This window comes from Phalacrocorax aristotelis, chromosome Z (assembly GCF_949628215.1).
Source record: "Phalacrocorax aristotelis chromosome Z, bGulAri2.1, whole genome shotgun sequence".
NCBI lineage: Eukaryota > Metazoa > Chordata > Aves > Suliformes > Phalacrocoracidae > Phalacrocorax > Phalacrocorax aristotelis.
In genome coordinates this window covers 44,999,840-45,014,892 of record NC_134311.1, presented here as the reverse complement: position 1 = coordinate 45,014,892, position 15,053 = coordinate 44,999,840, and the positions used below count along the sequence as shown (strand labels likewise).

Genomic DNA, 15,053 nt, shown 5'->3' with positions numbered 1-15,053 from the left:
CTCTCTCCTCACATGTCTGTCTTTGTTTTTTATTGTAGGTGTTTTTGTCCTGATAATAATCTTATTAAAGTTGTCTGCTTTTATTATAATTAGTTTACTGCAATTTTATCAAATTGGAGTGTGAATAGAAATACAATTAAAAATGTATACAATCATATCAGTAGAGTTCTGGGCAGCTCAAGATAGTCACAACACCCAAAAGCAAGATCTGCCTATTACTTGGCTCTCAGTTCAGTATTTAAAATAAAGACTGATAACCCACCATTCTTACAGTCCATACTGTCTGGCAAATCTTGTGGTGACAAAAGGAGATTTGTCAGAGGATCCACAAGGTTTTAACTGTACAAGTTAAAGAGCAAATGTTTTTAATGAGGTGATCAATGCCATGTTATTAACACATACACAACAGGGAAGAAGGTAATTTAAATTACTATTATGTGTCAGATGCTGCTTTTGATATTTTTAGGTGATTTTTTTTTTAAATTTAAGAAAAGCATGAAGATGCTTGATCCTGAAGGCTTTGTTTCCTTTTCCATCTTCTTTCACTCATAAGTCACCTCTGTGCCATCTGTCACCAAACTCTTGAAGACAGGTGCCATACATTCTCTAGAATATAATAACACCAGAAAGATGACGGATATATAACAGAATTGACTCTACCTGGATCAAACACAATTCCCGCTGACTTTGAAGGGCATATTTATACTTGAAGAATTTTCAAATATTCACAAAAATGGGAAATCCAAGATGTAGAAGTGAAAACCTCATCCTTCTGATGATACTGGGAGCTTTACCGCTGATTCTGATGGGGTCAGAATTTCACTGAGTGTCAGTGGGGCCAGGCACTGTGGGGTACTGGACACATACAAGTCCAGCCACAATAGATTCCAGCTGTTCTGTTTTCAGCACATCCAAGGAGAATAACGCAAGGGCAGTACACATTTGTCTCACTACCAAGTCATAAAATCAAATCAACCTGTGAAGGATGAAGTCATCTGACATGTAAAAACTGTACTAAAGGAAATCTTCCACCTTCAGCTTCAATATAGTCCCTCATAACTACCATTATTCCCTGATCTGTACAGGTTTATAAACTATTCATGTTCTTTGTTGTTAATATTTTTAACAAGGAAATTCAGAGTGAGGAAGAAACTTAAAACAAAGCTAAAGCCATTAAGCATGGACATGCATAGTCAGGACAGCTGTACTATGCCCTGGGATCACACTTGTATTTAAATATTCATGTCTTTCTTGCACACTCTGTAGGGAATCCCAAGAAGAATATGCTGTCTGAAGAAAAGGACATCACTGGAAAATATCAAGGAGTTGAGAGACAAGAATTCTGCTTGCAGTGAGCAGCCTGAATAGATTCTAGTTAAAAGCATGACATGTAGAAATAAATTATTGTGAAAACTAACATTTACCACAAAACAGACACAAGGATTAAACTTCAGATTTTCAAAAATAATTTTAATAAGGCATCAGCAAACTGCTATTATTTAAAATTTGCTATCTACAAAGAGCAATAACTGATTTTAAAGGGAGACCTGTTCTTCAATTTTTAAGTAGCTAGAAATGCTATCAATGAAACCAGCAATGAGTGTTGCCTTCTCTCTGTATTTTGGGACCATCTGATATTAAGCAGACATGACATTTATTGCTGCAGAGTTAAAGAGCATCAAAACAAAAAGCTACATTTTGCCATTGAACTGCCCATTCTGAAAGAAATTTGTTGGTGTTTCTTTGCACCCCAAGTTAGGTATAACAAAAAAACCCACTAATTTTTATACATGTCACTAACTACAGACACATTCTGTGGCTAGGATAATAGCTGCAGGCCTTCTCACCCTACAGTCATGGAAGTACAGCCACTGCTTTAGAAAAAGCAAGACCAACACCCCCAGATATGACAAGAATGAAGTGGTCTCTGCATGCAAGCTAAATAAACACACTCAGCAAAATATTTCAGACTTCAAAAGTCTACTTCTTTGGTTGTAGATACACATTTGTGATTGACATCTATTCAAATGAGCTGAACCAAGACTTCATAATAAAATTATTTTCATTAGCCTAAGATTTCCTCTATGCCAAAAGCACACGACTTTGTAGACAGCTCAGGTTCCACAGCTGCTAAGTGACATTTATGCATGCTACATGGAAATTTGTAAATTTGACTGCTATCCATTTTTGGCTTTGAAATCTTAAGAATAATGGGGGAAACCGCTATTCTCTCTCTCTCAACTTTCCGACAGATATTACAGGTCTAGCTAAAATGCCGTCTCTGCCTATTTAAATAGATGTGAAACATAGTATCATAGAATCATTAAGGTTGGAAAAGACCTCTAGGATCATCAAGTCCAACCGTCAACCCAACGCTACCATGTCTCCTATACCATGCTCTGAAGTGCCACGGCTACTTGTGTTTTGAACATGTCCAGGGATGGTGAGTCCACCATCTGCACACAACCCAGTTTCTTTTCTCCCTATGCTGTAGCTTGCTCAGGCAGTGTGGGGAGTTCTACCTACAGTTTCAGAATTCAGTTTACTGTTGGACATATCTTTAAAAATGCTCATCCACTTTAACCATGCATCCTCAGGTACCTAAATTAGGAACATAATTTCTGTGGTCTTTAACATACTTGAAAGGTAAAGAAAGGTGAAAGAACACCTCCCTGGACAGTGATGTGCCTCATCACTTCACCAATCTCATTTAGCTGTTTAAAATATTCTCTTTAGCTTTGTTCTTGCAAATGACTGTGCAAGAGAACCGCAACAGCCACTGAAAGCTGAGCTAGGAAGGTGCCATTGCAGCAAAGGCGGCCAACAGCATCATTGGCTCCATTAAGCAAAGCATGGCCAGCAGGTCAAGGGGGGTGATACTTTCCCTCCACCCAGTGCCGGTTAGACGTACATGGGTGCTGAGTGTAGTCCTGCACTTGCCAGTACAGAAGAGCCGTGGACATACCAGAACAAGTCCAGCACTGGGCCACAATGATCATGAAGGGTCTGGAGCATATCTCATATGAGGAGAGGCTAAAACAGCTGGAACTGTTCAGCCTGGAGGAGAGAAGGCTCAGGGAGATCTCATCCACATGTTTAAATACCCAATGGGAGGGAAAGAAAAAGAGGGAATAAGACTCTTCTCAGAAGTACTCATTGACAGGGGGAGAGTCAATGGGCACTAATTAAAAAACAGAAAATTCCATCTGGACACAAGGAAACACCTTTTACTGTGATGATGGTCAAACACTGGAACGGCTTTCCCAGAAATGCTATAGGTTCTCCTTTTGTAGATGTATTCAAACCGTGATTGACACAGTCTAGGGCAACCTGCTCTAGATGATCCTACTTGAGCAGGGGGTTGGACTAGCTGGATTCTGTAATTCAAGAGGTCCCTTCCAACCTACATGAAAAAATAAAAAACAAAAACAAAAAACCAAACCATTTCTGTGAAAGCTAGCTGCATAAAGAGGCTATGACTATCTGCATTTGCAAGACATGATATTCCATTTAAAGGTAAGCCTAATTGCCCTTTTTATTGGTTTCCTGTCTTCATATCAGACTGAGATACCATGGGATGGAGGTAAAGGGAAGACACTAGATTATAACTAACAGCTATTAATTTGTATGTGAGCCTGGCAGAGAGCCCCCATCTTCTCTGGCAGAAGTCACTTGGAAACATTTCAGCCTTCAGCAGAGGAGAAAGCCAAAATGCTCTGAGCACCCTGCTCTGAAGGCTATTTTTCCCCAGTGGGCCAGAAGGGGAAGCAAGAACTGTTACAAGCTGGATAAGAACAAGTGTGCAGGAAGAGGGAGGCTGAGCTCTTTTGCAAGCCCATGAGTATGCTTAAAGAACACTCAAGAATGATGAAGGATCTAGAGCAGAAATAGTTAATAACATACATAATTATTTTTACTAATTTTTGTCTAGATTTAGATATTACCTCAAGTTAGATAAAATGCTGCTGTGCTTAAAAGCCACTGAAGAATTATTTCTTTCATCTCTGGCATAGTGCTAGGAAGCACACTGAAGCCCTGCAGCATCCACACACTGGAACTGAGGAAAGTCGAATGGCTCGGAGTACTTCCGCAATGCAGGGGCTAAGCATTACTCACAAGCTGGTGTAAACTGAGCTGCCTGGCCTAACTTCTTCAAGGGTGTAACAACTAAACAGCTTCAGCCAAAAAAGGTTCCCAATGTGAGTGAGCATAGACATGATGGCGCATCTTACCTACACTAAGGGAAGAACAAGAGAACAAGGGTTTTGCAAAATGAGACCAAAGCTGGGAGCCCACTGAGGGGCCAGGTAGGTGAAGGATACGCAGCTCTTGTCATCTGTCTTTGGAGTGAGCTGACATTTTTTGTGACATCTCAGAAAAGAACACAAGTAGCAGCAGCAAATTCAGCAAAATAGTTTGAGGTAAATGAAAAGCTGGGAAATTCTTAATATCACTATCTAGGAACACAACAGGATCTAGTGAGTGATTATAAATAATTCACTACTATGTCAAAAACTTTGAGGATCACATAATTCTTTATATTCCTGAGAAGCATGAATGCAGGTTTCTGTTTTTTCTTTGTCAGAGCAGACAGTGACAGTACAGGGTTTTTTCTGCATTTAGTGAAGGAAGTGGCAGAATTGTCAGCTCAGTTTTATGTAACAGAAGATTACTTCTCTCACCAATAACGTGACCATATTTATGTTTAAAAAAAAAAAAAGTAAAGCATATCAGATAAACAACAACTCTTCCGAAGAAGCACATCCTGTAGTTTTCCACTTTGGAAATAGGACTAGATGTAGGAATAGGAGAGAATTGCCAAAGATACTTCTGACTGGGGACTGAGCCATGACAGAGATTTATATCACACTCATTTTCATGCAGAGAGTTCCATTTGCATATGAGTTATATCCTTGTCACAGGGGAGCAAGGGAGTCAGCATCTAACTAAATCCTCCCTCGGGGAAGATGTTTTGTTGGCCTTATCAGCAGACAGAAAAGGGGTGGCATGATAAGGAAAATATTTTTCCTGTGATTCCTGTAATTCTCTCTGCTACAGCTGTGCAAGAAAAACAAGGTAGCTTCAGGCTGCACTGGTGCTCTGAATCCTCACTTCACCACTGGTCTCTTCCCTTTTCAACAGAGTACTTCCCTCCATAGTCCTGAAGGAATCACTCTTTAAGGTAACCTACACCTTGTAGGGAGAAGGTAGGCTTACTAATCTTAGCAGACACTTTCAGAGACAATACTTTCTATGCTTTTCCTTCCACTGCTCCCACTGCAAAACAAATAGCCAAATTCTATTAAAAAATGTAAAGAGATCTTTGTAAATCCTACACTTTCATAACCCAAGAATGTCAGTTTCAAAACTAGGACAAAGGTATCTGCAGTACAGGACTCAGAACAAAAAAAGCCAAAAATGATCAATGCTTGCCATGATTTATGTTCGAGTTGCTTGGATTTTGGATTGGGGCCTGACCGACACAGCAGGTCTGATGATGCCATCCTTATTCATACAGGTAATGCTGTTATGAACAGTCCAGTTCACTACTCAGTGAATAAAGGATTGCCAGACCAGCACTTAAGCAGAAGCAAATATGGCACAGGATTTCCCAGGGATTAATGCCTGGCTGGGAGTTGATAGCCTGATGCACAGGCAGTCATTAATCTTAATCCTCAGGAAACGATCTGTACCAAGGTCTGTAAGAAGATAAAAGCAAACCAAAAACTAATGTCACACAGATACTTATATTTTTTAATGAACAATGAGGTTTCAACTCTAATTTAAAGTTCATATCCCATTAACAAATACCCTACACATTTGCCTGTTAGAGTGGCTGAACTTATCTTCTTAGAAGCTTTATGCTGTGACCAGTATTTTGAAGAGGAGAAGCCTTCCTTGTCTTAGACTTGTTAAATCCACAGCATGGCTGCACACCTGCCTGAATGCAAAGTGCCAAATGTCTGGCAACTCTCACTGATCTCAGATGTTACTCATTTGTCAAAGGTGGGCTGAACACTTCACAAACCCACTGATTTCCAGAGAGTTAACAAGCTGGTTTTCACAAGACAGGCACAAGCTATGGCAAAACCACATTTGTGTGGAAAGGGAAAAGGAAGGACAGGTTCACAAGTGTATAATCATATATCAGGATCACTCTGTTTATCTGCATTTTGTGGAAAGTAAAAACTTAAGTGTCATTTCTCTCTTATTTCATATTTTCCTACTTACAATCAAGTGCATATTTAAGAGGCTCTCAATTAAAGGAGAGTTGGTTCTGACTTCACAAATTAATTATTCAGGAGTAAATATAATGAGCTGGTCTTCCATAAATACATAGAGGTTAATGTAACAATAATACTGTGTATGCCAAGCTGACCTTTAAAAGTCATACAGCCTATATGTATGCTATACTGCTTATGCTATCAAGAGGACTTAGATGGGACTTCTTTTCTGTCAGCCTTGCAAAGCCCCAAAAAGTCCAAATGACAGAGCAGTGTGCCTTTTCATGCCCCCATTTCCCTTGCAATTATTTAAGAGAATGTAACAGTGGATTTTATTACTGACGTAAAGAGAAAGAAAAGCTGGATCTTCTAGCAGCAGTGCAACAACTAGGAGTTTTACTTCTAATTGCAACATTTGATCTGGAAGCTGTGAAGAGTCAAGCACAGAGCTCCCAAACTTTATGGGTGCTTTTCCAGAAATTTAAAACCCAGTTCACTTGGCTGTGCCAGCTGCAGGGCTGCTGGCATCTGCTTGGGAAGTGCTTTGACTGATGGACCCAGGAAAAGGCTGAAAGAAGGTGGGTGCAGATGAGTGAGATGTAGTATGAAGACAGACAAAGGAAGTAAACAGTAGCAAAATGGGGAAAGAGGGAATGAGAACAGGAGGAGGACAGAAGGAGTATGCCCAAGTGCAGGGGGTACCAGAATACCTGTGTATGTGTCAGTTTTGATTTACACCTTTCACGCTTTTTTCCTCTCAGAATGGCATCTTGAAATGTTCTCATATACTTTTCTTTTACTGTAAATCCAACAAATACAGCTAATGATGCAATGTTTTTGACCTATTGATCTAAGTCATCATTTGGCAGAAATACTGAGGAGATCTAAGCTGACTAAAGTGGGACAGAATGCTCAGAACCTTTTTCTGCTATTCCTTTGAGTCTGATCCACACTCACATTAAATGATTTAGAAGAAACCATTTGACCTCACAGGTTGTGCACCAGGTCCATTGTCTTTCATTACATGAGTGCAACTGAGCTTACAGAAAACTCTAACATAAATCACTTGTTTACTTCTTCATTATGTCTGGGTTTTTTGTAGTAGGAAAGGGTGTGTGGAGAAAGCCATGTGGGCCAGAGAAGGCAGCAGGTAATCCTTTACATTTCTACACCCCCACCAAATGATGGGTTTATAGAGCAAAGCACTGCATTTCTCACACCATTCTGATAAACACTACCCTTTCTTTTAAAGCTGAACAACGATATGCTATCACCTTAAAAAATTACTTAGCTAGGATGGTAAAGGTCTGTTAAAGTAAACATGATGCACCAGTTATGTTCATTATACACAGGAAGATTAAAACACAAGAATACAGTGAGATTTTGGTAGTTAAAATTCATGCAGAGCCCAGTAGCTAATCAGTATTGTACACAGCAGGTACCCACGTCCCTTATCACACATAATTTTTAATTGAATGTAAGATTCAAGTACAATGCCATCCAAATTTATTACCTAGTATTACCTACCTTGGCCAACCACAGTATTTACATCAAACTAAAATACCTTTTCTTTTATGGAGGTTTGCAGAATTATCCAAAAACAGAATAATGAACACAGAGACTTAAAAGCTCAAAATCTCAGGAAGCAATACAAGTGTTCAGCGGAGATATCCAATACTCCTCATGTCTGCGTTCCAAACTGCCTGCAGTGCAAAACATCTTGAAAGCCAAGTCTGCCTACAATGAGGTGGTGCCTCAGAAAATGTTAATGACCATAATGTTTGACAGAAAAGTGGGTGAATTTTTTTTCTGACAATTCTCCTACTCATCTGGGTCTATTTGCAAAAAAAAAACAGAACCAAAACCCAAAAACCCAAAACAGCAGTTCCAGATACAAACGTATTTTTTGAATTGCACTCCTAAATTAGCACTTTTGTACTCTCATTAATAAAAACTTGAATTTTGTGAAGTCAGTGGAAATGTGAAATATTAGCTCCTTTGATATGATATTAACACCAACTTAGATGTCTGCACATACATAGGCTATTTTCCAATGTCTTCTTCACAATTTGTTCATGAAAGTTGTGCATTAAAATAGAATATTTACTGCAAATGTAGGTAGATATACTTTTCCCTTTGCAAATTTTAACTCAGTGTGTCAGTTCTAATGAAACAGCCAGACGGTTACTGCCTTACACTTATTTAAAGGCCACAAGACCTTCATATGAAGTTTTTTTTGATGAATATTAATTCCAGTACAAATATAAGAGTTTGGAGAGGAAAAACCCAAACAGCAAAGTATTGCAAGCAAAGAAGCCCTGAAGAAAATTTTACTGCGTAATTTAAATAAGATTTATCCATTGCAACCCTCTCTATCAATCCACATTGATCTCGTTTTACTGACATAATTAAGAACACATTGAGTTACCTGATAAACTTAATTACAATACCTATTTTTCACAAGTGCTAGGCTTCTGTGTCTCCCAAGATGGATTTCAGATTTCAAACCCTTTTTTTTCCTGCACTGTCATGAAGGGGAAAGCCTCTGGATCACACCACATGGTGCAATCTTGCTACAGGGGAAAAGTAGTGAGAAGACGACTGAATGCTGGACAAGCTATGTCTAGGAAACAAGTGGAATGATCTCGAGCAATGAAAAAATACCTGAGAGCTGATATTATTTCTGAATCTTTAAGTCCAAACTGAACTCCGGTCAACATTTCTAGCTTTCCTGTGGTCTTCAATCTGTCATAAAGTTTCTGTCCCTAATGAGCTCTTCCCAACCTGCTTCTGTTCTCTCTTATTTTTAAAATATATTTGATGAAGTCTATTTACTGCTTCAGGTGATTGTTATTTTTGTTGTGTTAGCAGTATTTGAGAAAACATAAATGTATCTGCAGCCTAGGAGCTTCGCTTTAAGGGAAAAGAGGAGTGCAAAGAATTGTAATTTTTCATTAAATTAAGATTGGAAGCCTTTTCTTCTTCTAGAAGACTGAAAAGCTTGGCTACCAACTGAGTAAAGATGAGACTTCTGGGTGCAGCAGTTAGAAAGCCTGCTCACCTGCTGTAGTGATGCAAATGACTAGAGCATCTCCCTTATGCTGAGAGACCTAGGTTTGTTCAGCCTGGAGAAGACTGAGGGGTGATCTCATCAATACTTATAAATATCTGAAGGGTGGGAGTCAAGAGGATGGGACTGGACTCTTTTCAGTGGTGCCCAAAGTTAGGACAAGGGGAAATGGGCATAAGTTGGAACACAGGAAGTTCCACCTGAATATGAGGAAAAACTTTTTTACTGTGAGGGTGACAGAGCAGTGGCACAGGCTGCCCAGAGAGGTTGTAGAGTCTCCTTCCCTGGAAATATTCAAAACCCGCATGGACGTGGTCCTGTGCACCCTGCTCTAGGTGTGCCTGCTCAAGCAGTGGGGTTGGACTAGATGATCTCCAGAGGTCCCTTCCGACTCCTACCATTCTGTGATTCTGTGAAATAAAGGAAGTGAAATGTATAACTGCAATAAATTTTTTATGGTCTTTTTTGGCATTGAATGGGAATAGATTGAGCACAGTTTGTTGATGACTCCACTCTAACATGCAACAGACTTTGGCAGTGAATAGTGCAGCATTAACCAAAGAGAGAAGTGATGTGAATCGTGATCAGAGTAGAAATAGTGGTGTGGAGACTGTAAGGGCTAAAACTGCCCTTGGGTTGACAAAATGAGCATCAGCTTCAGCTTTTGAAGAGGGAAATGGAAAAGTAGATTTGCTTTGTCCAAGAGATACAAAGCAATTTAAGAAGCTGTATGTAATGAGAAACACAAAGGAACTTAAATGCAAGAAGTGTTACATGTACTTTTTGATCACTGAAGTTTGGAAGGCCTCACTGTGAGTAATATTTTAGGTCTCTTTAGTCCCTCAAAATTCCTTCACAAGTGCTATTTCTCACTACATTTATTACTACAGCAAGAAAAGGCCTACAACACACATTCACCAAAAAAACATGTGGCCTTGAATTTTTTTGGAAATCTACCAGAAGCTGAGGTTCAAATCACCCCACAACTGCAAAGCAGTTAGTTTTCCTCCCAACTTTTCAGACCGAAGCAATCATGGTCTTCTTGCTAACTTCTCATTCTTGAAGAAAAGAAAAAATTATACCACACTTGGATAAAGCAAACAAACTGTTAACATGCATGTAACACAGAGGGATGTTTGTTGCGTTTTTTCTGTCAGCATTAAACCACCCAAAGTCAAACGAGAGTCTCATTCTTCACTATATTCCATATGACAAATTACCTACCGTTTTGGCTTTTTTTCCTTTTTCTGATGTACCAAAATCAAAACCAGGAAAGAAAACAAAAAAAACCTCTAGAAAAGTACAAGAACATAAGAGTTTTTGTAACTTCTAAATTGCTGCTGAAGCCAAAGATGAAGCAAAAAAGTAGTTAACAATACACATCCACCGAGCAATCAGTTTTAGTTAGTCCTGCAATGAATAAATTTCCTGAGTTGCCATAAGAGTGCAAAACTCAGAAAATTCAGACACATTCAGAAAAGACTGGCGAAAGCAATAGAAATGCAAAAAATAGTTTCATGGGAAGGAGGAAAAAGTATTTGTCCACCTTTGCAACAACAACAACAAAAATAATAGGAATACCTTCAGCAAGTGGGTCAAGTGTGTGAATCATGAGCTGGAAGATGCTGTTCCTCATTAGGCTGTTGTGGAGAGATGCAGAGCTTCCTCCCCGCTGGAGTCGTGGCTTGGTCTAGGAGGAAAAATAAGGGAAAGAATTGAGGGGTTTTTGTTGCTTGTGTGGAAACAGGTCTGAAACACTACAAACTAATCTCACATCTCACTACAAAGTGAAACATTTTCAACCATCACCTATAGCAGATTATATTAAACTTTACACCTTTTTAAACATTGCCATATATATGTAGATAATTTCTCTAGAGGAGATGGATCATCAGATTAGTCATTAGTCTCCCAGGGTCCAGGAAAACAGCAGGGAAAAAAGAATCTTTCTCTGTGAAAACTCTTAAAATATTAAGAAAATAAAAACCTCACACTTGCATCAGGAAGAATTAATAATTTGTTTCTTTGCAGAACCTTGTGTTTGAATCCTTGAAGTAAGTTCTAATTTTTATTGCCTCAGTACATTGAAAATATGCATATTATCAAAATTATGGAGAAAAAAGGATAGAAAGTACCTTTTTTTACTGGCATAATCCTAAAGCTCAGCCAGTGTGAAACATACTCCTTGCTTTGGTTCAATCCATTAAGTACTGATTGCAAAACAGATTGTGAGTGTGGTAAGTCAGTGCAGACACCTACAGCAATGGAGCTAACACACCAGCATCTTCTACGTGCTTTTAAAGAAATTTAAAACATATTCTAGGTACTTTCCCCTATACTATTGTCTAGTATAATAATTGATGCATTTAATATACCCCATAGAGTAAGACTGCTTTGTGGATGGCTGTCTGCTTGGTCCAATAAAAAGGATAATCAGAGCCAAGAGGCTGCTGACTAATAAGACCATGAAATCCAATTACAGGGAAAAAACCAACCCTGAAGAAAATAGTATTTTGCAATAATACATGGTACATGGATTAATCTTTGATGTTATACAAATCTAAATGAAAAATGATAGAAACTGAACAAGAAAATTAATTCATCGCTTTACCTTTGGAAATAAATTGTTTTCATTCTATAGCAGCACAGGAGGGTGAAAGAAATCCCCGTAATTCAGAAAAATGCTGATGTGTGCCAAACAAAAAGTAAGGCTTGTCTCACCACCATCCTAAGAAATAAATGCTCAGACTTTTGCTGCCTACCGTCAGTGTTTGGTCATCCTTGTTGCCAGCATTAGGTGACTGCATGAATGGGAAAAAGAACAAAAAGAAGTGTCAGATGGAGCATGCATAGAATGGGAAGGCAGTAAAACACCACAAATGTCTGATCCTATGAATGGTGTTGTGATAGGTTTTTGAATCACTCAAATTAAAGCATGATAAAGTGCTTTTTAAAGTGATAAAGTAAATCAGAGTAAATTCACACCACAATGTTGCAGGAGTCTTATTCTTGTCAGTTTATTGGACAGGAGCTGTTGTCATTTCAGGGTCTGGCACACAGCAGCTGGGCTGCAGATCACAATGTTCATCTCATACAAATTATGCAGGGAGGAGAACTCCCTGTACATCAACCAGTTTGATAGAGTGAGTACTGAAAAACTGAAAGCGATAAACTCAGGATTGACCAACAGTTCAATGAAAAACCTAAAAAGAAGTAACATTACTTTGGTGTTTTGCAGAGAGAGACTAGGCAAAGAAATGAAAAAAAGGTATTTTGGTTCAACCACTCACAGCAAATGGCCACTTAGCCCAAACTGGTAGTTCTGGCTAAGGCAGGCAACCCCACAAAAGAAAATGAGACTCCGAATGGATTTTAAAGGCAATTAATGCTTTCAAGTAGGTGATGTATCCTGGAGATGATTCGTGATTCCTATATGCTATCCCTAGGAGAACAGCAGCAGAGCAGATCACCAGGAGACACTTCTCAGGGAGAACAGAATTTGCACTGAAAACAAACAAATGCGAAATTTTGTATCTGATTAGTAGTCCTGAGTTTTGCCTGTTTCTTTAATAGAACTAACACTTGTGTTAAATGGGAACCCAGAACTTTTGTCATGGAATATGTTTCCGTGACATCTTGAACGTTCTGTGATAAAATCATATTTTTAGTTATTCTGTTTATCCTGATGAAGGAAAGTTAACACCAAAATACACAAAATATGAAACTCCAGCCATCAAGTACTAATTAAAATAGGACACAGTGCAAACTCCATCTGTCTCACATTCATTCTTATTTGATCATAATCCTTTCCCCACAAGCTGGCATATAAATAGTTTCCTTCATCTCAAGGTTCTTGTTTGGTGCATTACATAGAAAACAAATTACATCACAACTTTTGTTTAGGAGTTAGGATCGTTCTATGGAACAATCTCAGTGCAGTGAAACTAGTTTTTGACACACATCAGCACTAACTTTCAGGACATGCCTTTATGCGTCAGTAAATTAACCTTGAAGTTAAGTGGAAAGCAAGTACTTATGAGCAAACACTGATAACAAAGCAGAATTGTTTCTGTTCCATAATAAGTAAAAAATTTACCCCCCAGCTGTGAAAATTAATATGAAGAAGAGATGATGAGGCAAAGAAAAGATCTTTGTTCTGATAAAGGAACTACTTGTCACCTCTGAAGTTAGACTGTCCTTGTGTGAGAAGTGGTTAGGAAAAAAGTTTTATGACTATTGAAGCAACCATCATGGAATGAACTTTTAGTGGAGTGAAAAGAAAAGGAAAGAAAAAGAAAATAAAATCTGTGTTCTAAAATGTCATTAAAACAGTGGATGCACATTATAAATTTTTTGCATAATTTATATATCTATATATAGTACACATACGCATGCTCTTTCAGATACAAATCCACACACAAATTGTGGTTTGCAAATCATTGCAAATCCATTATTTATTTGTGCATACTTTGAGGGACCTTCATGGGAGGGAAAATTTATCTTGCAGCAAAAACTGCAAGAAAGCAAAAAGGACAAGACAGGAAAAGTCCTTGTCTCCAAAGAAGCAATTTAGGACAATCAGATCCTAAAGATCGGTGGGTATAGTTACAGAAGTAAAGTTTGTGAGATGTGGATGAATGTTCAGAACTGGACCTTTAATAAAAGTTTAAAAAATTATTATTTGGGGTTTTGAATTTTTGAAGATAGGAAATTTGTTTCTTAATTATAATATTGAAAGACAACATAATATATAACTAATAAAAGTAAGTAATTTGTTATTTTCTACCTGACAAAGGGCTGAAGAACGTTGCTTTTCTTACAGCCAAGAGGAGCTAAGAGCATTCAGCGTACCTGAAAAATACTGAGCATGCTCTAGGCTTAATATGAGGGTATTTCTAAAAAAAATTCATGTTGAAAGAAACACTGTCATTTAATTGAAAGGGAATGCGATGAAGCTGCATTAATGTATGAAAGCAACTAGATGATAATTTGTACTACCTAATTTAATTTGTAGAAGATAATTATGATATAAAGAATAATACATTTTGCATATACATTAAGGAATCAAAAGAAAAGTGAAAAACACAGCTGAAAAAAATTAATTCTTCATCAGTACAGAATGGGACATAACACTGTGCAACAGATTTTTTTAAATTGCTTTTTCCACACATGATTAGTAACACAATTGTTTCTGAGCTTAACTTGCCAGTCAAGTTACAATCTAGAAGAAATGTTCAAGACTGGAATGTAAACAGAATTTTAAGGTGGAAGTGCCCTCACAGTTTTAAAAACAGGAATGTAAATAATAGTTTGACATTTTGGTATACTAAATACTTATAATACCCGGATTATCTCCTGGATTAACAACAATAACACCTTAAAATAATGTTTTAAATTATGGCAGTGAAAAATTCAATTGTGGTGTTGCCATTTACATCATATATTTGATGGCATTTTGTCCCCATTACGATAGCAAATTAAACCATTTTCCTATTGTTTTCAGTGAGTTCTGCATTTATATGTTCTTTACTGTGTAATTTGGGTATCACACACTGCATGGCAAAGAATTCTAAAGTATAATTTTTCCCGTGTAGAAACATTTAGTATTCAGACATTTTATATAACCTTTTAATTTAAGATAACACTTAAAAACTGGTCCAAGGTTAAAATGGTTGTGTTTCTTTGCACTGGGAGCGAATACTGTTTTTGGACATAGTCAATACTGATTTCTGTAAAGAAAGATAGATTTGTTCTTAAAT

At 37.9% G+C, this 15,053-nt stretch overlaps 1 protein-coding gene across 3 annotated transcripts in view; it reads right to left on the bottom strand.

Moving 5' to 3' along the window:
- SLC24A2 (solute carrier family 24 member 2) overlaps positions 1-15,053 on the bottom strand; it is a 106,333-nt gene that overhangs the window by 37,959 nt on the left and 53,321 nt on the right. For 2 of the 3 annotated variants that reach the window (XM_075078674.1, XM_075078672.1), the window contains exons 3-4: positions 12,057-12,095; positions 10,876-10,984 (exon numbers count right to left, since the gene is read on the bottom strand). In XM_075078674.1, the coding sequence (XP_074934775.1) occupies positions 10,876-10,984; positions 12,057-12,095 (148 nt within the window). The remainder of the gene's footprint in view (positions 1-10,875; positions 10,985-12,056; positions 12,096-15,053) is intronic. The other variant, XM_075078673.1, reaches the window with a different exon arrangement.